Source organism: Melozone crissalis, unplaced genomic scaffold (assembly GCF_028551555.1).
Source record: "Melozone crissalis strain CALT ecotype California unplaced genomic scaffold, PUWL_Pcris_2 ptg000033l_1, whole genome shotgun sequence".
Lineage (NCBI taxonomy): Eukaryota > Metazoa > Chordata > Aves > Passeriformes > Passerellidae > Melozone > Melozone crissalis.
In genome coordinates, this window is record NW_026535811.1 from 11,407,046 (window position 1) to 11,431,151 (window position 24,106).

At 45.0% G+C, this 24,106-nt stretch overlaps 1 protein-coding gene across 2 annotated transcripts; it reads left to right on the plus strand.

The window, feature by feature from the left end:
* Nucleotides 1–23,484, plus strand: ATP6V0A4 (ATPase H+ transporting V0 subunit a4). Of its 2 annotated transcripts, XM_054281878.1 has the most exons (20): nucleotides 1–117; nucleotides 567–645; nucleotides 1,423–1,517; nucleotides 2,607–2,732; nucleotides 3,115–3,209; nucleotides 3,974–4,100; nucleotides 4,683–4,765; nucleotides 9,433–9,526; nucleotides 10,090–10,302; nucleotides 10,572–10,722; nucleotides 11,480–11,619; nucleotides 11,899–12,056; nucleotides 12,506–12,599; nucleotides 15,007–15,125; nucleotides 16,146–16,362; nucleotides 17,963–18,070; nucleotides 19,961–20,095; nucleotides 21,064–21,181; nucleotides 22,182–22,353; nucleotides 23,391–23,484. In XM_054281878.1, the coding sequence occupies exons 1-20, from the start codon at nucleotides 1–3 to the stop codon at nucleotides 23,482–23,484; spliced, it is 2,535 nt and encodes an 844-aa protein (XP_054137853.1). The 2 variants fall into 2 exon arrangements, with proteins under 2 accessions (XP_054137853.1, XP_054137854.1); XM_054281879.1 differs by lacking the exon at nucleotides 19,961–20,095.
* The last annotated feature ends 622 nt before the right edge of the window (nucleotides 23,485–24,106 follow it).

The window sequence follows — 24,106 nt, forward strand, 5'->3', positions numbered from 1 at the left end:
ATGGCCTCCATCTTCCGGAGTGAGGAGATGAGCCTGAGGCAGCTCTTCCTGCAGGTGGAGGCTGCCTACTGCTGCGTGGCTGAGCTGGGGGAGCTGGGGCTGGTCCAGTTCAGAGATGTGAGTAGTGCCTGGCTGGCGTGCCGAGCTGTTGGAGAGGTGCCCCGGGGTGTGCTTGTCCTTCCCTCAAAGCACTTGGGAAAGATGCACCTGTAGGGAGGCCAAAAAGTCCATGGTGAGAGCAGGATTTCCCCAACGCGGGTCTGAAACCCAAACATCCTGCCGAGACCCCACCCATCCCTGAGTCCCCACCCAGTGCTCTACATGCCCTTAGAGCCACCCTTTGCATCATCAGGACACAGAAGTGTCTCCATGAAGGCCCCTCTGTGACTCTTGTTGTGGGCAAGGCCACCAGGTCCATAAGTAACCCAGTGGGATTTCCCTGCCAGCAGGACAGCCAGTAGTGTTTGCCATCCACACCAAAGGCACTTGTTCTCTGCTAATGTTCAAAAATGAGCACAGCACCGTGCAGCCTTCAGCCCCAGGCTTGTTTTCCCTCCTGTTTTTAGCTGAATGTGAATGTCAACAGCTTCCAGAGAAAGTTTGTGAATGAAGTGAGAAGGTGCGAATCCTTGGAGAGAATCCTGCGTGAGTAAATGCTTGTCAGATGCAATCGGCTTCCTGCCAACTGGTGGTGTGGGATTTGTTTCTTTAAGTGCTCTCACACTGGGGAGCAGAATTAGTGGCAAAATGGTGATGTTTTCATCTGAGTCCCTGGAAATGTTTTCCATGCGTCAGCTAATTACCACTTCACCCCATATGGGCAATAAATTTTTGGCCTTGTTTTGAAAATGGTTAACTGAACTTAAACCTGTTAATTAGCTTTTATAAAATCACAAGATAAATCTGGGGCTGGTCCAGATAACCTCTTACACCAGTGCACCTGTTGTTGGCACACACTTCTGGCCAAGGGCTTCAGCCTTGGGATAAGTCCTTAAAAAGCAAGCAGCAGAGCTTGTGATTCCCACTGTCCTGTGGATGTGTGTCCTGGGAGCTCTGCCCATGGTGCCCACTGTACCCATGGTGTCAGCACCTGGCATTGTTGGCCAAGCAGTGGAACCTGAGCTTTCTGTGTGCCTTACTCACTGCCCCAAATAAAGGGGGCCATGGGTCCCCACTTGTGCCACTGGGAATGGGAGTGGGCACTGTGACTTCAGAGGAAACAGCACCTCCACTGAGAAAGGAGGCTGGGGGTGTTAATTCCTTGGTGGCTGTGTATAAGCGCTGAGATGATGGCACTCATGTATCAATTAATCTTGTCACAGCTCCACAGGATGCCTTGGTCCTGGCTGAGCAACAAGCTGGTGACAGGATGATGCACCAGGGATGATTCTGTGTTGAGAGTTCTGTGCTCTTTCCTTGCAGGTTTTCTGGAAAATGAGATGGAAGATAATGTTGAGATAGTCAAAGGAGAAAAGTACCCAGAGACACCCCTGCCTCGGGAGATGATTGATATGGAGGTACAGAATTTGGGGTGGAGCCAGGAGAGGGAAGGGTTGTGCACAACAAGGGATGTCAGTGTGATGTGCTCAGTAGAACCCTCCCTGTGAGGAAGAGTCTGGTGCCTGAGGCTGCCACAACTCTCCCTGCCCAAGGAGAGGCTCCCCAGCTTGCTGCCTCAGCACTTAGGCTGAGGCTGGTCCTGCTGCCTGTTCCTAAAGGAGCCCAGTCTTTTTACCATGTCCTGTGAAACATCCCTATGGTTCTCCATATTAATGAAAAAGTATTGCTTTCACAGAATGCCTCTTCATCAATAGGAGAGAATAAAAAGGGTTTGGTGTGAGAGAGTAAGAAGGGTTTGGTGTTTTACCAAGAGACCAAGATGTTAGAACCCACTTCACTGCATAAAAATCCCAGGACTCCCTGTCCTGCTGGGAGTTTGGTTGTCATGCTTGGGCCTGACACAAACACTTGGGCCTGGCTTTTGGATGTGCAAGGGATGGTTTATTCCAGCCCAGCTGGTAGCAGGGCTAGAATAAAGATTGTTATTACTGACAGGGTAATTTTAAAATGCTGCATATGAAGGTGAACTAGAAAGGAAAGTCAAGCTTTCCAAGGGCTTCATCTTCACAGGAAATTTGGTTTCCTGGTGTATTCCTGGCCCCATGTCATCACCTAATTTTTGGTCTATGGCTAATGAACCTAATGTAGGTTGCTTTTGTAGTCAGTACAATTACAGCCAGTCAGTCTGGGGTGTGAGATGTCTGTGAGGAACCACAGAGATGCCCAGCCAGGCTGAGACACCTACACCACACACACCTCCCTGCCTGGGCTTGGGTCTGGGGCATCAGGACTCCAGTGCCAGAAAAGAACAGCACATCCATCAGGGAATGTTTGCAATGGAAAAGTGATGCACTGGCATTGATGAATATCTTGCTACAAAAAGTGTTTATCAAACTATTTGTTGAATATTTCTGTACTCTCCCTTGAAAAAAAAAAAAAAAACACAAAAAAACCCCCAAAACTGTTGTTTGAGATTTGGCATCAGCTTGGAAAAGAGGCACTGATCTGCTTCAGAGTTTTTCTGGATGTGCTTGGACCCTAAACAGACAGTGCTGGAGAAACTTGAAGCTGAGCTGCTGGAAGCCAACCAGAACCAGCAAACATTGAAGCAGAACTTCCTTGAGCTGACAGAGCTCAAACATCTGCTGAAGAAAACCCAGGATTTCTTCGAGGTGAGAGGCCTCTTTGCTCTTCCAACAGAGATGTGGAAAGTTCTTTAAAGTACTTGCACTTTGATTTGGTGTGTGTTGCTTTTAAAGGTCTTTACCACAAGCTATGATGAGGTTTGCAAAAACACCTCAGTCACTTTGGAGCCTGCGTTGCTTTGAGAGTCAGTGGGGCTCAAAAACTTAGCTCACAGATGTCTTTGAAAATAGCATTTATGTTTTCCATTGCTAAGATAAAGCTTAGTTTTATTGGTTTTCCTTTGGTCTTATCTTTATAGAAATCTCCATGGAAAGCTACCTTTGGGGAAAAATTTTTAAGAGAAAAATGTGAAAATAGTTTTCGAACTGGCAATGCTGAAGAGTGTTTTGTAAAACTGATGTTTTCCAGGCAGAAACCAATCTGCCAGATGATTTCTTTAGTGAAGACACATCTGGACTGCTGGAGCTGAGAAGCACTCCTGCTGCTGCAGCTGCCAAGCTGGGGTGGGTATTGGGGATGGCCTCCGGCTTGGCCAGACTTCCCACCTGTGCTGCATTGCTGTGACACTGGCACAGCTTCCTTCAGCCTCTTAGCAGAGGGTGCTCACCAGCCTCCTCTGCACAGCTGTTTCATGAAGATAAGAGAGTGACTGTCCTCAGAAACTGTCATCAAAACTATGGTCAGGTTATAGGTCAGGGGACAAATGGACCTCTGCTTCCAGGCCACCAATTCCAGTGATCCCTTAATAGGTATTGACTGAGAACTCCTCTCTGAAGGCACCTCATCCATGGCTTCAGGACTCAGGCATCTGGTCCTCATGGATGAATGTCTAACCACAGAAAAAGCTATGCTTTTTTTATTGCACTGGGCTGCAGTCTGATGCTTTCTCAGAAAAGGAAAACAGGAGAGTAAAGATAAACCAACACTTCAAAATTTCTACCTCCTGCCTCTGCCATTCAGACACTCTCGTTTTTGTGACTTTAGGCATCTCTCCATTCTTCCATTTCTAGCCAGAATTTTCTCTTCACCTTCACCTGTTGATCTAGGAAAGTTGTTTTGTTTTTTTAAAGAAAGAGCCATAGAATAAAGTCAGTGGATTGAGATAAAAGCCAGCCTTGAGCAGGGAATGTTTTCCTAGAAGTGCCTGCAGCAGCAGACCCCTGGCTAGCACAGACTAGAAAACAAGGGCTTGTGAAATCACGTGTGCTACAGGCCTTAAAAGGCATGGAATGGGCTTGTAATTAATTTATCTTGTAACTCTGCTCAGATTCACAGCAGGGGTAATAAAGAGGGAAAGGATGATCCCCTTTGAGCGTTTACTGTGGCGAGCCTGCAGGGGAAACATTTACCTGAGGTACACAGAAATGGACACCCCCATGGAGGACCCTGTGACAGTAGGTACCAACCTGGTTGTGCTTTCCTTTGCCTTGTGTCCGAGGGCAGCCTGTAGGGCAAGTGTGGGACAGTTTGAGGATGGGAGAAGTTTCTCTGACATTGCTTTCTCCTTTTGCTGCTGTTGAGGTGGTTTCCTTTTCCCTTTCCCTCAACTGTGGGACAGTTTGAGGATGGGAGAAGTTTCTCTGACATTGCTTTCTCCTTTTGCTGCTGTTGAGGTGGTTTCCTTTTCCTGATGCACACGAGACCTCACAGGGCAGCTGTATTACAGAGACCGCCATGGAGGTGGACTGTGGCTGTCCCCACCTGGAATTAGCCATGGAGGGTCAGTTTCCCTTGGTGTCTTTGGGGTGAACCCCATGCCCCAGTGGAGCTCTTTCCCCTTTGCTCCTTCCCCCATATCCCAGAGCTGCTGCCCATGCCTGTTTCCTGAAAGAGCATTTGAGGAAAACACTGCTGATGGGAAACTGGGGATAGGGGATAAAAGCAACCAGTGGAGAGGATGCCAAAAAAAAAAAGATGCCAACTTTTCTGCACTGGACTTTGGGTGTGTTAAATTCTGCTTGAATTGTGTGTTGCAGAGAGAAGAGGTGAAGAAGAACGTGTTCATTATCTTCTATCAAGGAGAGCAGCTTAAACAGAAAATCAAGAAGATTTGTGATGGGTAAGGCAGGCCTGTGGGCAAGCCACAATGACTCCCCTAGAGGTGGTAACTGGAAGTCTGGGCTGGCTGAATTTGGAGCTCGATTTCAGATCTCCAGCTGTCAGCTCTGCAACCAGCCTCCCTTCCCCTCCTCAGCTCTGCTGCTCCTAATCATGAAAGACATCCATCACCTTGGCACTTGGAACTAGAGATCCTACATTTTCTAAGGTGGCATACAGCTCTTGGGAGCTTCAGCTGCTAGGTTTTTTACTTGGAGCATCTAAAAAGGGATTCTTTAAAAAATACCCAGCACTCTTCCCCTGAAAATCAGGGTCCCTAACTTGAGGACTGGAAACATGGTAATACTCAGCTTGCTCTCAAGCCTTCCTGCATTTCTTCATAGAAAGATGATGCTGTAGTTTATTCAACTCTTTCCCAAAGCCTTTGAGCAATATCTGTGTAATCAGAGACAGAGCCCAGGAGAGAAATGAAAGCTTCATACAACCTGACTTGTTTCCACCCTGTTAAGCATCTTGAAAAGATAATTCAGGCTGAATATTTTGTTACTCTTTCATAACACTGATGACCAACGAGCTTTGTTGCAGTGTAAATCAGATTTGATGAGAGAATCTGTCTGCTGTCACCAAGCCCATTTCAGGTACAGCTCCTCAGCCAGGCAAGGCTAGCCAAGAGCCTGCAGGGAGAGGCTGAGCAATTCCTCTTCCCTGACATCTGCACTCAGGGCAGGCCTTTCCTTACATCCTGCCTTTCATCAGGGTAAAAGCAGGTGGATCTTTCATCCAGCTGGCATGACTGACTTCAGTCCCAAGAAGTGACAGAGCCCTGGGGTCTGTTAGCAATTCCTGCATTGCAAATGGGGCCCTCCAAGGTACCTTCTATGAGCAGTGCAGGGCAAGGACCATCCAGAGGGAAATTCAGCCCTCCTGAGGTGGGTGTCTGTCTGTGAACGTGTCATGGACATGAGGGAAGACTCCCAGCTCTCATCACTGATTTCTGAAGCTCAGGCATACAGGGAGTTCTGCCATAGCCATTGTGCAGGATCAGACTGCTGCTGCCAGTGGTCTTTGAGTTTTCAGCAAGCCTCATTTTCTTTCTGGATTAAAATTTCCTGTCTATAATAGAATCATATAGCAATTTGAGTTGGAATGAATTTTAAAGATCATTTCAACTCCCCTGCCATAGGCAGGGACACCTTCCACTATCCCAGGTTGCTCAAAGCCCCATCCAGCCTGGCCTTGAACACTGCCAAGGATGGGGCATCCCCAACTTCTCTGTGGCACCCTGTGCCAGTGCCTCACCACCCTCACAGTAAAGAGCTTCTTCTAATATTCAGCCTAAGCCTACTCTCAGTTTAAAGCCATTCCCCCTGTGTCCTGTCACTACCTGCCCTTGTAAAAGGACCCTCTCCAGCTTTTTTGTAGGCCTCTTTAGGTACTGGAAGGCTGTGGTAAGGTCTCCCTGGAGCCTTTCCTTCTTCAGTCTGAACAACCCAAATTTTCTCAACCTTTCCTCATAGTAGAGGTGCTTCATCCCTCTGAGCATCTTCCTGGACCTCCTTTGGACTTGCTTCATCAGGCCCACGTGCCTTTTATGTCTCATTTCTTTGCCTGCTTTTTAAATGCTGTTCAGACCCCTTCTCCCCTTCTGCATGGGCAGTTGTTAGTGGGGAATGCTTCCCATTGGATTTTCCCCTATGCCTTGCAAGTCACCATGTCATACATTTAGAACTGGCTGGGGTTGCCCATAGAGTGCTGCAAGTTCTCCATTTTGGATGCCATTTTTTTCCACCTGCAGCATTTAAAATTCCCTGCAGTCAAAAGCCAAAGACTTTTTTCCTGGCATGGGAGTAAAAGAGCAAGCAACACAATGCCTGTCAACATATTCATTGTTGATGGACACCAAAATCCCCCAAACCATAGGCACAACCTTCTGCAGCTAGGGCTCAGGCAGTGCTGGAAATGTGAGCAGATCCCTCAAGGGATCAACCTCAGGATCCAACAGGGAGGTTGTGGATGCAAAGTTTCTAGGAGCTAGTGTTGCAGATGTGTGTGGTGGTAGATTTGTAGGAAGGAACTTAGACTGGTTTCTCTCAGGCCCTTGTGACTGAAGGAAACTACACCTACCAAAGACAAATCCGCAGAACACTCTTTGCAGTGCTAATGAAGTCATCTTTCATGTTCCTTCTTCATTTCAATTTTTTTTGGTTGTTAATATGCCCATCTATACAGATGTTTTCCTGTGTGGCAGATTTCTAAATGTATTAATCCTCTGGCCCTCCTTTTGTGCTCTGTGGGCCATCAGCCACCCCTGGTGCCCAGACCAAGACACCTTAGTCTGGTCCACCTTTAAGGCAGGCATGACTACACCTAAAGCAGATGGCAGTGTCGTTCCAGCCCCAGCAGGATATTTCTGGTTAGCTCTAAGTCGTCATTCATGACAAGTAAATATCCTGCAAAAATCATGGGACTGGTCTGAGCCAGCCTCCTGCAAGGCAGGCTAAGATTTGTTTGCAGAGCTGTGTGCCTCAGGTTTCGCTTGTAGTCCCTGCTTGACTCTAATTGCTAACATTAGTCTGCCAATTTCATGAGCATTAAGTCCATGCACAAATTTATTAGTGAAAGGTGTAGAGGGAGCAGGAAGGAGGAAAACGTAAGAATTTTTCTTTTCCTCCTTTTCTTGCGGCTGCCTCAGTACTAATGTGAATACTAAGCTGAGTTTATCAATGTAAGGATTCCCTGCTGAATTCTCCTGGAGCTTTCAGAGATGTCTGTGCCATTAGGGCAAAGCTGATACTCAGTATGCAAAATGGCTGTTAAAAGATCAAAGCAGCACTGCTGCAATAACGTTATTGGGAGTGGGGGAACTGTACAGCATGGAGGAATAGGCTTTCAAGTTTGATTAAAAATCCTTATTAAAGATGAACTAAGAGCTGTGAAGAATAAGAAGATGGAAATAATTAGGTAGGGTGAATAACCTTTGGAAATGAATACCAGGTGTTGAGTGAGGAGAAATTCAATTCTGGAAAGGGAAGTTTAGCTGAAGAGCACGTGCTGTCATTACACACAGCTCTGGGCTGATCTCTAGGAAACTTCAGCATGTTCTGTTCAATTTGCAACTGTACTCACTTGTACGTGTGCTGGAACTGATTTTGTAGAGCAGGTGGTAAAATATCCTGTGCTCAAACAAAGCCAGAGAATGATGCTTATCTGTACACAGAGCCTGTACATTTTTGTCTCTTTAACAGGGATAGAACCCTATGACCCTGTTACGTCTTTTAATTCATCTCATGTGCAGAAAGCCAGCCCTTCAGCAACCCTTACTCAGCATATCCACAGCAGGATGGTGGAAATGTGTTGCCTCAGGTCAGGGGCAGGAGATCTCTGCTCTGCAAAGAGGAAGGATCTCTTCCTGCAGATCTGATGGGCAGTATCCAAGTGGCAGGGGTGGCACATGCACTAGATATCATTGAACAAGCCAAGAAGTAACAAAAAGGAGGGATGTCTGCTATTTTAGCTACTGCAGCGCCTCAGCTCAGCCCAGGCTTGCGGGCAGAGAGCAGCAGCAGTGCACCCTGTGGCCTCTCAGGTCCGGGGGGAACTCCTTGTGCCTGCTGTTGTGCATGAAGAGTACTCTGGGACCTGCTTTGCAGGCAAGACAGGTAGCTGCACACTTCTCAGAGAGACATGCAGCTCATTTCTAATTGTCTGTGCTGGGATCATGTGGTGTCCAACAGTGCAGTGTGCTGTGCTGGTGGAAGCACCTTTGCACCAGAGTGACCTGCAGCTGTGATAGAGGAGGTCGAGTTCTGTGCTACAGCTGAAGCAGTACCTGCATGGAGCTAAGACTTTCACTCATGTTAGAATCCAACATTAGTCCTTCTTATACCATACTAAACAAACCCACTGAATCTTCCAAACAGAACCTTGGGGATAAGCTTATAAAAGTTTTCATACTGGTTATCTAAGCTGATCTAACAGACATGCTCTCAGGTGTTTAAAACCATTCCATTGTTCCCAAGGTGTCTCGGCAAACAGGTGGACCAGAAGCATACAGCCATTCTCCTATTTTATCCTGAAAATACCGTCCTTTTGTTTGCTTGCTTGCTTGTTTGTTTGTTTTTGCAGGGTTATTTACTTTATGCAGCCTGCCCGCACAAAGGGCGTTTGCTTGCAGTGCAGCAGTGGCTCAGCTGATGCCCTCTCCCAGTGCCTGCAGGAGGGTAGTGCAGAGACAGGCACATGGTATTTTTCCAACCTCGGTGCAACAGGGACATCTGTTGGCTACTGTGTTAGCGACGCTGCCTTTGCCAGGGTGGGTTTTCCTTGAATCTCAATTCAAGCAGCTTGTGGACAGAAGGGAGGTGTCTGCATGTTAGTGCTGACCTCTGTATGACATCAGGTCCTTGTATCACCTCAGACAAAGAGAGTTTTTCAGCTAGAGTAGGTGAGGGGATCCTTATTCTCATCAAGGGATGAAGGTACCTATTTGCACCTTTCTGCGAGACCAGGTGCAACTTTGTGGTATGTGAATATACTGCTGGGTCCGGAATGAAGTCCAGTGTCCCTGCCTTTGAGCTGAGAGTACAGAGGAAAAAAAACTCAGTCAGTTTTTATATAAAATTTACATTAAATAACAAGTATTTTTCAATTCTCTCTTACTGAGGCTAGATTTCGTGCCACAGTCTACCCTTGTCCAGAGTCTGCCACTGAGCGCCGAGAAATGCTTGATGGAGTCAACACAAGAATCGAGGATTTAAACACAGTGAGTGGCAGTGGCTTCACTGAGGACTGAACCCCACAAGTGGGACCTGCCCAGATATTTGTCCTGTCTGAAACCATGTTGCAGATCACACAGGTTGTCCTCCCAATGCCATATATCATTATCTCCATCATTCACTTATGCAGCAGCACTGCAGTGGCCACATGATGCATGCAGGTCCCAAGACCATGAACTGTAGTTCTACTCATGGGTGTGATATTCCCCAGGTTTGTGGCACAGAGCTGCCTGCCGGAGATGCCAGCTCGAGAGCATGTGGTGAGATGTGGCCAGTCTGTAAGGGAGAGGAGCCAATCCCACTGCTAAGTAACCCCCAGTGGTCTCCTCTACACTTACAGTGACTCAGGACCATGCAGGGAGAGTTCTTGGTGAGCAGCACTGTGCACCTGGTGTTGAGTGATCCTGTGTCCACACCTGCAGATGCTGCTCTCCAGGATACCCCACATTCATGCAAATAGTTCCTTTCCATCAACCCTCTCCAGTTAACTGAGCAGCTCCTGCCCCCTGTGCTTCCCTGTCTTGAGTGTTGCCCTGTGTTATGCTTGCAGGTGATAACACAAACTGAGTCCCACCGCCAACGACTGCTGCATGAGGCAGCAGCCAACCTGTGGGCCTGGGGGATCAAGGTGAAGAAAATCAAGGCCATCTACCACATCCTGAATTGCTGTAACATCGATGTCACCCAGCAGTGTGTCATTGCAGAGATCTGGTTCCCAGTGGCTGATGCTGACCGGATAAAAAGAGCTCTCCATCAAGGAATGGTAAGAGAGCAACAGTTTGGGTCCTTGAAGCTCTCACCCACACTGAATTGTTTATATGTTGAGCATATGTTCAGACAGGTCTGGTACTGTAATGTGTTTCTTTTCTAAGTTGAGGTTGTCCCGTTGTCATTTGACCTTTCATCTTTTGACAGAGCTTAAGGTCAACATTAAATGTTAGCAGGTTTGTGACAGGCCCTTGAGCCAGAAGTGGTGTTGTGGGGCCAGTTCTTCTATCCACTCTGTGTCTGTCCTTGTCACTGTGTTTGTAGGAACGCAGTGGCTCCACAATCGCCCCCATCCTCACTGCCATACACACCAAGATGTCACCACCCACCTTCAACAGGACCAACAAGTTCACAGCTGGATTTCAGAACATCGTGGATGCATATGGTGTGGGCAACTACAGGGAGATGAACCCAGGTGAGAAACACTCAGCTACATGCATCTGCTTTGCATGAGCCAAAGTAAACTTTGAGCTCTGTCACTATCCTAAAAAATGTACTCGCTGCTGATTGAGAAATCTGAGCCATATTGGAACTGTTTGGTGTATAGGCATGGATTTTCTCAGGCAAAGAATTTGGCTGTTGGTCTTCAATGAATGATTATGATGGAAATAAGGAACTATACAAATATAGGATGGAGAACAAATGGTGAGGTAGCTGGTCTGAGGAAAAGAACTAAGCTTCTCAGGAAAATGTAAGTTGAGCTCACTGTGTTGAGGCAAAGACGGCCAAAAGGACCTGACAGAAGTTTGAAACAATGGTAGAGAATTTCAGACCACTGAGAATTAATGGAAACCTAGAAATGGGGGCCTATGTGCAAGGGTGAGATTAACTCAGATTGTTGAGGCGGAGAAGGTTGAGAAACATGATAGTAACCTTCAAATACATTTTTGTGTTGCAAAACAGAATGCAGTTGTCTACTCATGGTGTTTATTATGGTGAGGTAAGAAGCAAAGGATAAAACTGCAAGGAAGGTACAGATCATGCAACTGAACATTCTTTGTGATAGTAAAGCCAGTTCTGCACTAGATCTGACTGCCTGGTGTGTAGGGGAGGAACTGAGGAGGCCTTTTAGGGCAGCACCTGTAAGGAATGGCCTGCTGGAGTGGACTGCTTCTTTGATGAGGCCTTTTTGTTTAGAGAGAGCTGAGCTTCTTGGCCTTTCCCTCCTGCAGCTCCCTACACCATCATTACCTTCCCCTTCTTGTTTGCGGTGATGTTTGGGGACTGTGGCCACGGCGCTGTCATGCTGGGCTTTGCACTCTGGATGGTCATTAATGAGAAGAGCCTTCTGGCCCAGAAAAGCACTAATGAGGTGAGTACCAGGGGTGACTCTATCAGCATAGGGAAAGGCTCATCAGCCCCACTGGATAAAGGGGACATCCAGCCTCCCAAGGGCTGTGGGGATGGTTCAAAGATACCTGTGAGGCAGAGGTTGGCATTCTACCTACTCATACACCCAAGGGACCTAAAATTTTCTATGAATAATTGTATATACACAGACTAGTACAATCATGTCTGCTGTTGGTTGAGGCCCTCAGACTGATGGGCCTGCAGGTACTTTGGTCACTGGCACTGCCTTCTCCCCCTGCAGATCTGGAACACCTTTTTCAGCGGGCGCTACCTGATCCTGCTCATGGGCATATTCTCCATGTACACTGGCTTCATCTACAACGACTGCTTCTCCAAATCATTCAACTTCTTTGGTTCTTCCTGGCACATCATCCCCATGTTTAAAAATAACACTTGGAAGTAAGTGCTAAATGTAGGAAGGAAGTAAAAACACACCAAATGGAGCATGTAGGCTTGGAAAGAGAGACTGCCTGTGTGGGGAAGGGAAAGGCTCCCTGCTGTGGATGCAGCCATGAATGAATCAGAGGTTTTGTCTGACACACACAGATGAACTCGCTATTGAAATGGAAATGCAGAGTCCCTGGGAACACGCCTGTTTGTTCAGGCACTGATGTGCATAAAAATCTGCAGGTGTCCAGGACTGATGCATAGAGAATTATCAGTGTGAGGGAGGCTGCCATTGTGTGGGGCCCATTTGCATGCACACAAGTGCAGGATAACAGGTCACAGAAAGGCTGGAGTCAGCTACAGATATCCTGTAGTAGTCCTCAGCACACCTCACATAAATATACTGTGGGCTGTGATGGAGAGAGTAGGCTGCAAAGGTCATTTCCATTTTTCTCTTGTAGTAAGGATGTGCTTCTAGAAAATACAGTGCTGCAGTTGAATCCAGCAACCCCAGGAGTCTACTCTGGAAATCCATATCCATTTGGAATAGATCCGGTAATTAAATTAAATTGCTCTAAGATAATTTGTATTTCAATCCTGTTTCTGTGTATCAGGTACATCAGTAGCTCCCTGCACTCTCTCCTGAAGCTGTGCTTTTCACTTCTTGCTCTTTGTTCCTTACATAGTTGTTGTGGTTTAACCCCAGCCAGCAGCCAAGCCCCACCCTTGCTCACTCCCCCACCAGTGGGATCAGGGAGACAATTGGAAGGGTGAAAGCTGGAAAACTCATGGGTGGAGATATAGACAGTCTAACAGGGAAAGCAAAAGCTGTGCACACAAGTAAAGAATTAAGTCATCTTCTCCATGGGCAGGCAGGAGCTGAGCCATCTCCAGGAGAGCAGGACCCCATCACATGTGATGGTGACTTGGGAGGGCAAACACCATCTCTCCAAACATCTCCCCTTCCTCCCTCTTCCCTCCACTTTATCCACTGAGCATGATGCCATATGGTCTGGGATATTCCTTTGGTCATTTTGGGTCACCTGGGCTATCTCTGTCTCCTCCCAATCTCCTGTGCTCCCCCCAGTTCCTCACCAGCCTCATGAAAAGCAGCAAAGGCCTTGGCTCTGTGCAAACCCTGCTCTGCAATAACAAAAACATCTCCATAATATCTACCCTGTGTTTACAAATCCAAAATACACCCCCAAATCAGCCACCATGAAGAAAAATGTCTCTAACCCAGGCAAAATCAGCCCATTCCACCCCTTATTCCACAGTATTTACATCATGCTCAGGTACCACACTATTCAATACAACTTCATTAACCACCACTCACCCCCCCATTCATCAGTCCTTCTGATGCTTTCCTTTAGCAATTAGCAATTGATATATTGCTAACAGGTCTGCACAGGCGGCAGCACAAAATAGTAAGCAGGAAGGAAGTTTGATTTTTCTGGAGAGTGGTCGTGTGCTACAGTTTCTTTTCTGCTGAACTCTGTTTCCTTACTTGAGTACTTAAGCCATTCCAGAGATTGCTCATCAGTTTGAAGGCAAACTTCCAAATTTCATGCAGTCTATTTGTTGCATGGAATGTGAATTAAATGGCAGTATTATTTAACTTAGCCACATTTTCTTCCCTGTGTCCTATTTCCCTTTTTCTTGTTGTTCTGTCTTTATCATGTATTGAAATGTACTTTTTCACATCAAGCTTTCCTGCTTCAATCTTCATATTAGTCAAATAACCCCCATCCCTGCTGGTTACACTCTCCTTTCAATTGGTCACCCAAACAACTCTGTCCTCCCCTGGTTCTCAGAGACATTGACCTTGTAGTCAGTTTTTTATAAACTCAGCTCTAAAGTGCTGCACAGGATGTGGGCAGTCTGGTTCAGAAAATCATGTCAGAAGCAGCTGAGTTTTCTGCGTGTTGCCCTAATTTAGGTTGACCTAGACCTCTTCCAACCTGGCTTCTTCCTGTTCAGGAGTGTAAAAGTCCAGGATGGGAGGGAAGAATGGCTGAACAAGTGCTGGAAGGAAAGGGGTGGATGGGAAGCACCAGCTTCCAGATAATCTCTGAGATTATCTGTGTCGTCTGCCCTGAACGATGGATGGCTCTTTGCATTTTGCTGGCATGACTGAGGTGTGTCTTGGAAAAAACTCACCCTGAGATGAAGAAGCTCAACAGTCTCTTCAGTGTCCAGGGAAGAGGCAAAGCATGTCAAACAAACATGTAAAAACTAAGGTTTCGCCCTCCAAATAATCCTTCTCTCTTCAGGTACTATACTTAGTGTCTGAAAAGTGGTGTCTACTTACTGTCTCTGAGGACAGAAGACTTTGGGGTCTAGGAAGTTTGAGAAGAAAGGAGAAACAACCCTGAAGCTCTGTAGCATACAAAAGGCAGGACTTTTGAGAAGGGATGTATGTCCTAACATAACTAAAAAGTTAGTGCAGAGAGGCAGACAGTAAGCTGATTTCCATGGCCAAAGAGTTGAAAAGAGTTTTTTCTGTTCAAACAAAAAGTTTGATAATGCTCTGTCCTCAGTGCTTCTCTGGTGAGGGTGGAACTAATTTTAGTTGCAGCAGGAGGGATTTTCTCATGCCTTTCCACTTTTGCTAAAGATGATGACTCAGCCTAAGGACAGGGAATGACACAGAAAATATTTAGGTTCTGCTACCAGCCTCTGCAGAGGTTTCTGGAGGAATGAAGCAAAGTCATAGGATCATTTAAAATCCTTGTTATTTCCTTTGTTAAACAAGTTTAATACTTTATATCTTTTAGGTTAATACCTTGGCAGAGTGAAAAGTAATAAAAGGAACATCTAGATTTCTGTGCATACTCCTACCTTACTAGAACTGGTAGGAGTAAATCAATTGTGCCAAAGCAACAACTTCCACAAACCTTTTATTGATCAAACACCTGAAAATCTTGTTCCTCTCTCTCTCTCCTTGTTCCTTTACCCAAAGATCTGGAATGTTGCAACGAACAAGCTCACTTTCCTGAACTCCTACAAAATGAAGATGTCGGTTGTCATAGGGATTGTGCACATGGTTTTTGGGGTGGTACTCAGTCTCTTCAACCACATGTAAGTTCATTTCAGCAACCCTGTTGCAGCAGCAGCAGCACACAAGTCCTCATCACTAAACTGGTGTCCTTCACTGAGAGAAAGTCATATTTTGGAGGGATGATTTGAACTTTGACCTTTCCCTGGTATGGGTAGTAATGTCCCATACACTGGCTGACTCACACAATGTTTGATAAACAGTGCTAAGTCCAAAGGACATAACATGCTAAATCCAAAGCCATAACATTGCAGGTATTTTCTTAAATAAACTCTCTTTTTAACTTACTTTCTTATATTCTGCAGAAATATTGAAACACACTAAATTAAAAAGATGTAGCACCTCCCACTATTGACAACTCTTCTCTTGAATGACAAGCTCTTTTGGCCTAAACCAAAACACACCAAAATCTTGCAGAGCGTGTGCATTTTGCCTAGCTTAGCAGCTCTTGGTCAGGATTTGTGGGTGTACTCATTACATTTTGCAACAGCAAATAAAAAATGGTGTTAGAATGCAGGGGCTATTGTGTTGAGAGACTCTCCAAAGCTGCAGTGTATATAGTGACCTTCAAGGGCAGAAAGTGTTCTATACCTTTCTTGGCATATAATAAATTTATATAATTGTATACCTTTATATTATATATAAATGTATATATTTTGTAGTATATATATTATGTTACCTATATATATATATTATTTATTATAATTATATATATACACACCTTTCTTGGCATATAAGGTTCAACTTTGTGAATAGGACATTTTTTGAAAATTGTCTTTTACTTCGGTGTAATAATCTTTTGAGTTGCTGAGATACTGGTGGGTCAAGTATAAAAACCTGAAGATAATCATTATAACAGAGCTTCTGTATTTAAACAATGGCTTTCACTGATAAAGCTTGTAATTATGGACTTCTTTCTTGGCTAGTGATAGTTGTAAATTTGTTAGGTTATTTTCCAGAAATTAAGTACTTCCATACTTGGGTGTAAACTTGTATTAATATCTAGTGTATTAACTCTAGTTTTCTTTCCTGATTCTTTCCAGCTACTTCAGGAAATATATAAACATTGTCCTTCAGTTCATTCCAGAGATGATTTTTATTATCTCTCTTTTTGGCTACCTGGTCTTCATGATTATTTTCAAATGGTGCCGGTTTGATGTCTATTCATCCCAGAGTGCACCAAGCATCCTCATCCACTTTATCAACATGTTTCTGTTCAACTATGGTGACACTTCAAATGCTCCATTGTATGTGCATCAGGTATGGATCAAGCAGCCTGAATCCACTGTAGTTTTGTATTTGCAGTGGGTGTTGTGGAGAGTGGGCACAAAGATACAGGCTCAGAAGCTCAATCACAAGTGCCAGTCACAAAAGTAAAGTTTATTCTTCTGGTATTTGTGTTGGTCTTGTCAACAGGGAGGGGAAAGCAGCTATTAATCAGTGATGCAGAGGAAATCCTTTCCTCGTGTCATTCTGGCAAGAATAATGATGCAGTGGAAGATACTATTGGGGAAAAAAAAAAATCAAAGTGTGACTAGAGATACAAAGCTGTGTATTGCAGGCATGCTGTCCTGCAGTCTGGTCACAATGCTACAGACATCTTCCTTTCTTCCTATAAGTTCCTATTTCATCTTTGGAAAGCTTTAATACTTGACATTTTCACTTTAAAAAGTAGAAGTAGCTAGAGGATTTTCTGGCAGCTTTTTGTCAGAAATAACTCCTCTTGGGAGTTCACTTAAAACAAAAAAGGCAAGCAAAAAAATATCCCTCAAGAGGAAACTTGCTTTAAAGTCATCTCTATTTATATTCTCAGAACATGGAATTTTTTTCTTTGATTGATTTTACGTCAGCAGCATCAATGAATAATCTGCAAGCAAGTGCTGCATCCAGCTACATGTGTGCAGCCACATCCGTACAGTTGCACACTGGGCATTCCAACATGAGCTTAATTTTAGGGACAGCTGGTGAGTCAGAACTAGTAGACAGCCCTAATCAGCTTCAAGAAACTTGTTAAGGATTCAGGAAAGTTTGGAAAAACACAGTCTTCCCAGCCTTTAAAAAGTCTTCAGATAACATTGTGCTTTGTAACAACCCAAAGCTTTCCCAAGGTGGCAATTTTTTTTTCTTATATTCCTGTCCCCCTGCCCCACCAGGAACAGAATGGGCCATCTGCCGGGGTAGTCTGAATGAAAATATTGTATGAGCCCAGTCATGAGGTGATCAGACATCTGAGCCAGCTTTAAAAAAATGCAGAAGTTGTCATTTAAGATTTTCTTTGTTTGTTTTGATGTTGCTGTTTTCTGAATGTACCAACAGTTTTGTCAGGACAGCAACAGGGGTGCCATACTGCAGTGGAAGAACACCTTATATTGTGGGGACAATCTGTTACCAAACCCAAGCTATGGGGATTCAATTCCTTCTGGAATTGCAGATGTGGAGTAAATCCAGGGCAAGACTTGAATGACCTGGCTCTTACTGCGGCCTTTCTACACTGATCAAAGCCAGGCAGCCTGACTGACTCACTCAGAGTTAGAACATTCACTTGGGACACTGAGTAACCAGGTTCAAGTCAGTAGCATGAGATTTTGATAAATTAACCCTTTTCACCATGAAAACCTTTTATCTCCAGGTCTTCAACCATCTCTAGCTGAATGTGCTTTCTGGAACCTTAATCACTATACATTTATTTTCTTATGCTCACAAGCAGAGGATACACAGCCAAATACAACAAATACAACAGAGAGTTGAGTTGTATTTGTTGTATTTAAAAAATCGCCATTATATAGACTCAGGTTTCTAAACATAAACTTAGTTGGCTAAATGAAGTAAAGCAACTTTTTGCTCTTGTTTTGTCTTTTAGAAAGAAGTGCAGAGTTTCTTAGTCATATTTGCTCTGATTGCTGTTCCCTGGATGCTCCTCATTAAACCTTTCATCCTCCGAGCCAACCACCAGAAAGCACAGCGCATGGTAAGGGATGTGAGTCAGCTTGGGGGGATTCAGTACTGCAAAGGCAAAGCTGGGGGGACAGACCCCAAAAACTCTTTGCAGTGATGTAGTTCTACATTTCTCTGAGCTCAGGTTTTCTCTGAGAATTTCCAAGTGTGCTTTACACCACATATGCCCAGGACGTGTATGGACATGTCTAAACCATCTAACCTAGAATCAGAGAACAGCTAAATTTGGAAGGGATCACTGGAGGTCATCTGGTCCAAACTCTCTGCTGAAACAACATTAGCTAGGGCTCATTACTCGGGTTTGTGTCCAGACAGCTTTTGAGTATCTCCAGTGAAGGAAGCAGGAGCTTTGCTGGCAAGGACATACCCTATTTGTTAAGCTGACACCAAGCTCTTTTACCTGCTGTATCCAAAATCAAAGAAGATTCAGAAGATTGAAGTGCTGGTAAAGGAAAGTCAGGGAAAATACCTCAGTTATCAGTCCACAATCTCCACTAACCATTAGTTTGCTCTCTGTAGAAATGGGGGATCTGTGAAAGTCCTGGCCATGGAGAGAGCAACAGTGCTTGAAGGAGAGGTTTGATTTAAAAGCTGTTGCCTGCTTTCTGGTAGTTCTTTCTTCCTTAAGTGATTGCTTTCACATTAACAGAGCCCTCCTTCCCATGGGCTCTGTGGTTTGCCCACAGCTTCCCTACACACAGCTGTGGCAGCTGCAGCTTCCCAGCTGATCATTAATTCTCTCCATTACTGCACTAACAGGACTTTACTTGTCAGTCAAGATTTACTTCTCTTTATAGTTAGAGTTAGTGGCTGGAGTACCATTTATAGGGCACAGATGTTTCCATTTGAAGAAAGAGATGCTGGTTTTGCTGCTTGACCTTTTCCAACCCAGTCACTTCTGACCTATAATTGAAAGCCAGGTCCCTGGGAGACCTTTTCAGCCCTGCCTCTGCACTGTAATTTCTTATTTTGTCATTCTTCTGGGATTTGGATGAAGGCTTGACATGGCTGACTCCATCTCCTGCTTTTATGCCAGGAACATCTGACAGGTTTTACCCACCTCCTATTGTGCTCCCATATTTCTATTCCTAATTTTCATATGTTAGCTGTCTGATCACATCCTCCATTGCCCTAGATTTATATGTTTGCAGCAGAGTCTGTTTTCTGTGCTGACATTCAGGTAAAGCAAAGATAAAGCTGGTGTGACAATCATTATTGCTGTACTAGGAAACAACATGTTGACAGGAGACCTTTCCCGTGAAACCTGCTGGAGGCTATAAAGGGTGACAAGGCAGAACCTGACAGAAGCCATGAGGTCTCTATTTGGTTATGCTGTATAATAGGACTATTAAATCAGGCTGTTCAGGCCTCTAGAAAAGTCCTGTAAATAATAATTGTAGAGAAGTTGACACAAGGTTTTTGCCAATTTAAAGCGAATCAAGAGCTTTGAATTTTATTTCTGCCTGTATCCAAGAACTGTGTGACCTTCATCAAGTCATATGATCCTCTCAGGCTTCGTTGCTCTTTTGCTAGACACTAATTCCTTTGATTTGCACCCATCTAATTGGGATCGTCAGCTTTAAAAGTACCTCAGTTTCCTTATTTGCTGAAAGTGATGGGTCTTCTCATGGTGGGATCAAAGAGTGCATTGTGACACTAGAAACTAGATACAATATAGTTGGAATCACTGGAAAATGCTCTAGGATGGAAAACATTTAGGTATTATTAGCCATTTGGTGGGAATATTCAATTTCTCTTGTCCTTGATGACTGTTGTTGAAACTCTTTGTGTTCATGATATAATCCTTCATCTGTTACCCATCATGAGGTTATTGAGGGAGTTCTGTGCCATGGACTTCTTCATTTTGGTATCAACCAAACATACTGCATTTTGTTTCTGAAAGCTCCGTTCTCAAGCCATCTCAGGAAACTCAGGAGGTGAAAATGAGGTAGATGTCCCAGAGACCAATCACTCCAAGAAAGCTTCCCAGGGAGACCACAGCGGTGGCCATGAAGGACATGAGGGTGAGGATGAAGAGGTAAGAAACTTTGGGCAGAAAATTATTCAGACAAACACAATAGTAGAAGACACAAAGTCAAGCAGAAGACCTTTGCAGAGTTGCCAGCCCTTCTTTCTAACAAGATACCAACACATACTGTTGTAACAGTTTGTGTTTTCAAACAGAATAGGATTTGAACTTTCATTGAATTAATTCCTTTGAATTTTTCCTTTGGTTTTGCCTGGTGGTGGCACACATATTTACAAACCTCAAGCTTTTACAAACCTCAAGGTTTTGTTTCCTCAGGGATGGTTGTTCACTTCCACATTGCACCCAGAGAGGGTCAACTCTTTCCCAAGAGTCAGTGAGCTTTCCTTCCTCTAAATTGCAAAGAAGTAATTAAAGTTGGCAGCCAGAATTGTTGACTAGGGAGAGAATCCTTCCTTTGGCAGATATTGTCAAGAGCTTCTATAGTAGGGAACAACACAGGAGAAAGTGACAAAAATATTTGTAGCAGTTGGGAGCATCAACAATATTGAGTGTGGATATGGCTGGCTGTTCCCAGTCAAAGGGAATCTTCACAGATTTGCTTATTCATTATTATGAGATACAGTTATTCAGTGATATCTCCCAGAATGTGTATGCCCAAAGGCAGATAGTCTGAAAGCCCCTATTTTACATAAGAATTTCTGTCTTTATAAAAAAATGCAGAGATTGGCAGCAAGTGGATTGACATTTAAGGATTTGAAATTGTAAGAGTGGAACATGAGCTGTTTCCCAAACATTTAGTTTTCACTGGAATTGTATTTCTCCACTGAGAATACATGGGAAGATCATACAGAACTGACACTTTTCAGAGCAGTCTCTTTTCCTGGGAAATACCTTTGTGTTGCTGAGGACGTAGCAAGGAAAGCAGTAAAAAGAGCCTTTGGTGGTGTTGCTCTGCTAACCAGAAAGCCCTCAAGTGAAAACTAATAAACCTTTTTTGGTTTTATATGTTGTTTCAGTTCAATTTTGGAGACATATTTGTCCACCAGGCTATCCACACCATTGAATACTGCCTTGGCTGCATCTCCAACACAGCCTCCTACCTGCGACTCTGGGCGCTGAGCTTGGCCCATGCACGTGAGTGATTGTCCCCCTTTAGTGTCCTCGCCATGCTGGTCATGGGTTCTCCTGGTGTTTGACTATTCCTGAAAATTTCTTCATGAAACCCAAGCTTCTCCTTGTGGACATTTATGTGTGAGGATGTTTTGCTTCTGGTTAGATCACTGCAAGTGTTTCATGGTGGGCATCTCAGTTTTCAGAGGTGATCCCTCGCAGCTCTGACTGCATTCACTGGCTGGGGCAGTTTCCTGCACTTTAGCCACCCCTCTGGCACGATGGGAGGTGCAGTCCACCTGTGTAGTCCAGTCCATGGAGGTGAAGGCAGTATGGGAGCCATAGCTGCTTTTCCCAAGGAGTACTTGCTGTAGCCTTAAGGTACGCAGATGAATGTCAAAATTAATTGAAATGGTAATTTTGAGTCTGTTCAGCAAACAAGAGAGAAAAGGTCTGGCTCAAGAGCTTCTGGAATTTGTCATTTTCACTGGGATTTTTCCCAGAAACATTCAGTGGAACATCACATTCCATGAGAAATGTACAGCATTTCAATGTCTTTTGTCTTGGTTTATGATAAAAACAGATGCTCAAATACTAGAAATTGCCTCAGGCTGGAACTTAGATTTTTCAATGTTTCTAATTTTTCTAAAATGCTTTTTATTAATATTGCTGAAATGCCTCTGGCTAGGAGTTGCACCTGCCCTAAAGAATTGTGCCCACAAAAAAAGGAAAACAGAAAGGGGTGGGGAGCAAGGAGTGGGCCTATGATGTGGCATGCCATGGATTGACAGGGCTGAGCTGTACTTCTTGGCACAGAAATGAGCTTACTAAGAGTGGGGTGGAAGTTGGTACACATGAGCTTTACATGGAGAACAGATACCCAAATAAAATAAAGCTATTAAAAAGTTTAGCAAAGAGCATACATATTCTACAAACTGGGAAAAATGGGTGAGCTGGCAGGCTGCATGCTATGTCTGTCTGTAGCTGCTTCTCAGCATTGTTTTCCTTTTATTTCCTTCTGCAGAGCTGTCAGAGGTGCTTTGGACCATGGTGATGCACAATGGGCTCAGCAGCAGTGGCTGGGCAGGCCTCATCGCCATCTTCATCATCTTCGCGGCGTTTGCGGTGCTGACGGTGGCCATCCTGCTGGTCATGGAGGGGCTCTCGGCCTTCCTGCATGCCCTGCGTCTGCACTGGTACGGGCAGGGCGCCTCTGGAGCTTTTCCAGATCAGGCTGTGGGAGGGAACAGGCTGTGGGAACAGCTGGGCACAGTGTCAGACATGCTGTGCCAGTGCTTTAGACCATTGGTTCTCTTTGGCAAATGAAGTGAGGGAGACTCTTCCAAAGGGAGCTCAGATCCCTGCTCTGACCTGCTCCCTGGAGCAACCTGCTTGTCCTCCTGCTCCCGTGGTGGTTGTCAGCATGTGAGGCAAATGGCAACCTGCAGTTCTGTCCTGGTAACCATGCAGAGCCACTGAGGCCTCTTTGTCCTGCACAACAAGGCCCGAAGGCAGCACAGCCACACCACTGGCTGTGTATCCCACCCAAGGATCTAACAAGGCCACTGCCAAGGGCAGCAGGAGTTCAGCTGGGAGTGCAAAACCTGATGAAAACCTGGGTCTCTGCTTGTGTCATCAGCCCAAGTTGAGCTTCAGGCTGCTTAGGCTTTGTGGCAAACCAGCTCCAAGTTAGCCCCTGTCGGCCTTCACTGATCATCAGGGCAGGCAAGGAAAGTGATGGGGACCCACCATCAGCACATGAGCAAGACCAAGGTAACCAAACACCCTTCACCACCACCGTAACTCAGTGTTCTACCTGAGCCCCAAGCTGTGGCCTTTTTCACCATGTCCTAGCACAAATCATAAACGCTGCCAAACCATGGTGCAGGTGCTTGTCATTGTGCAGGGAAGAGGAAGTGTCTGTCTCCCTCCAGTATAATTAGCAGGTGGTTATCCCAGCTCTCAGAGCTTCTAGAAGCAGGTTTACCAGGCAAGGTTCTGCTCGTTGGCCTCATGATGACATTTCCAGTCCGGCTCCACAGAAAGTCAGAGCTGATGTGTGCCATGTTGCAACCTGGACTGCATGTGTCTCACTGCTGCTCCCATAAAGGCCTACATTCGCAGCTTAGAGTCAGCAATTTTCTCGTGGCCTCACTTTTCCCATGGTTGCAGTATTTCAGCCTCTTGGTCCTGCCTACAGGCAATACTGATGCCTCCCTCTGCTCCTCCCTAGGGTGGAATTTCAGAACAAGTTCTACGTGGGAGCTGGGTACAAATTTTCTCCATTCTCCTTCAATCACATCATCAATGGCACTGCAGAAGAGTAAAGCCAGTGCATCACTGCTTCCCTCAGACCTGCCTCTGTTTCCTTGTGGTGGCTTACCCACAGAGTAGGATAGATGGGATGAAAGAGAATGGGGCATGGCCCTTGAAAGAAGAGCTGCAGATGAATATGTCCTAGCTGCATTCCAATATACTGCTGTATCAGCTAAGAGATGACCAGTATCAGCTGGTCTGGCTGGAGCCTTGGCTGAGACTCCATTGATGTCTGCAAGTACCTGGTCCTCAGCATTTGATGGGGTCAGCTGCCTACTGCTTGGTTGAAAAGAGGAGATGCAGCTTTGGAATTAAATTGGTTATTAACAATCGACTCACATGCGTTCTGCTCCATTTGCTGCCCTGTCGTTGTGGTATATTTCTTTCCAAGGAAAATATGTTTTGTGTGTGGTTGATCATATGATGTAATTAAGTCCCTTATAAGATTTCAGCCCTTCATTTAGCATTCAATGCAAACCATCTCAAAGACAGATCGTATTGCAGACTTGCAATTTTCTAAATGCTTTACTAGAATAACCCCCTTTTTATCTGATTTGCTCCAGGGCTTGACAGCACTGGATTATAGAAATGTACACACATCATCACTTAACAAAAGTGTTAGTTTTGAGCTGT

Coding starts and splice junctions, on each gene's coding strand:
- ATP6V0A4 (XM_054281878.1), top strand. CDS start 1: ATGGCCTCCATCTTCCGGAGTGAGGAGATGAGCCTGAGGCAGCTCTTC. Junction 118..566: donor GGCTGGTCCAGTTCAGAGAT/GTGAGTAGTGCC, acceptor TCCTGTTTTTAG/CTGAATGTGAATGTCAACAG. Junction 10,723..11,479: donor CTACAGGGAGATGAACCCAG/GTGAGAAACACT, acceptor TCCCTCCTGCAG/CTCCCTACACCATCATTACC.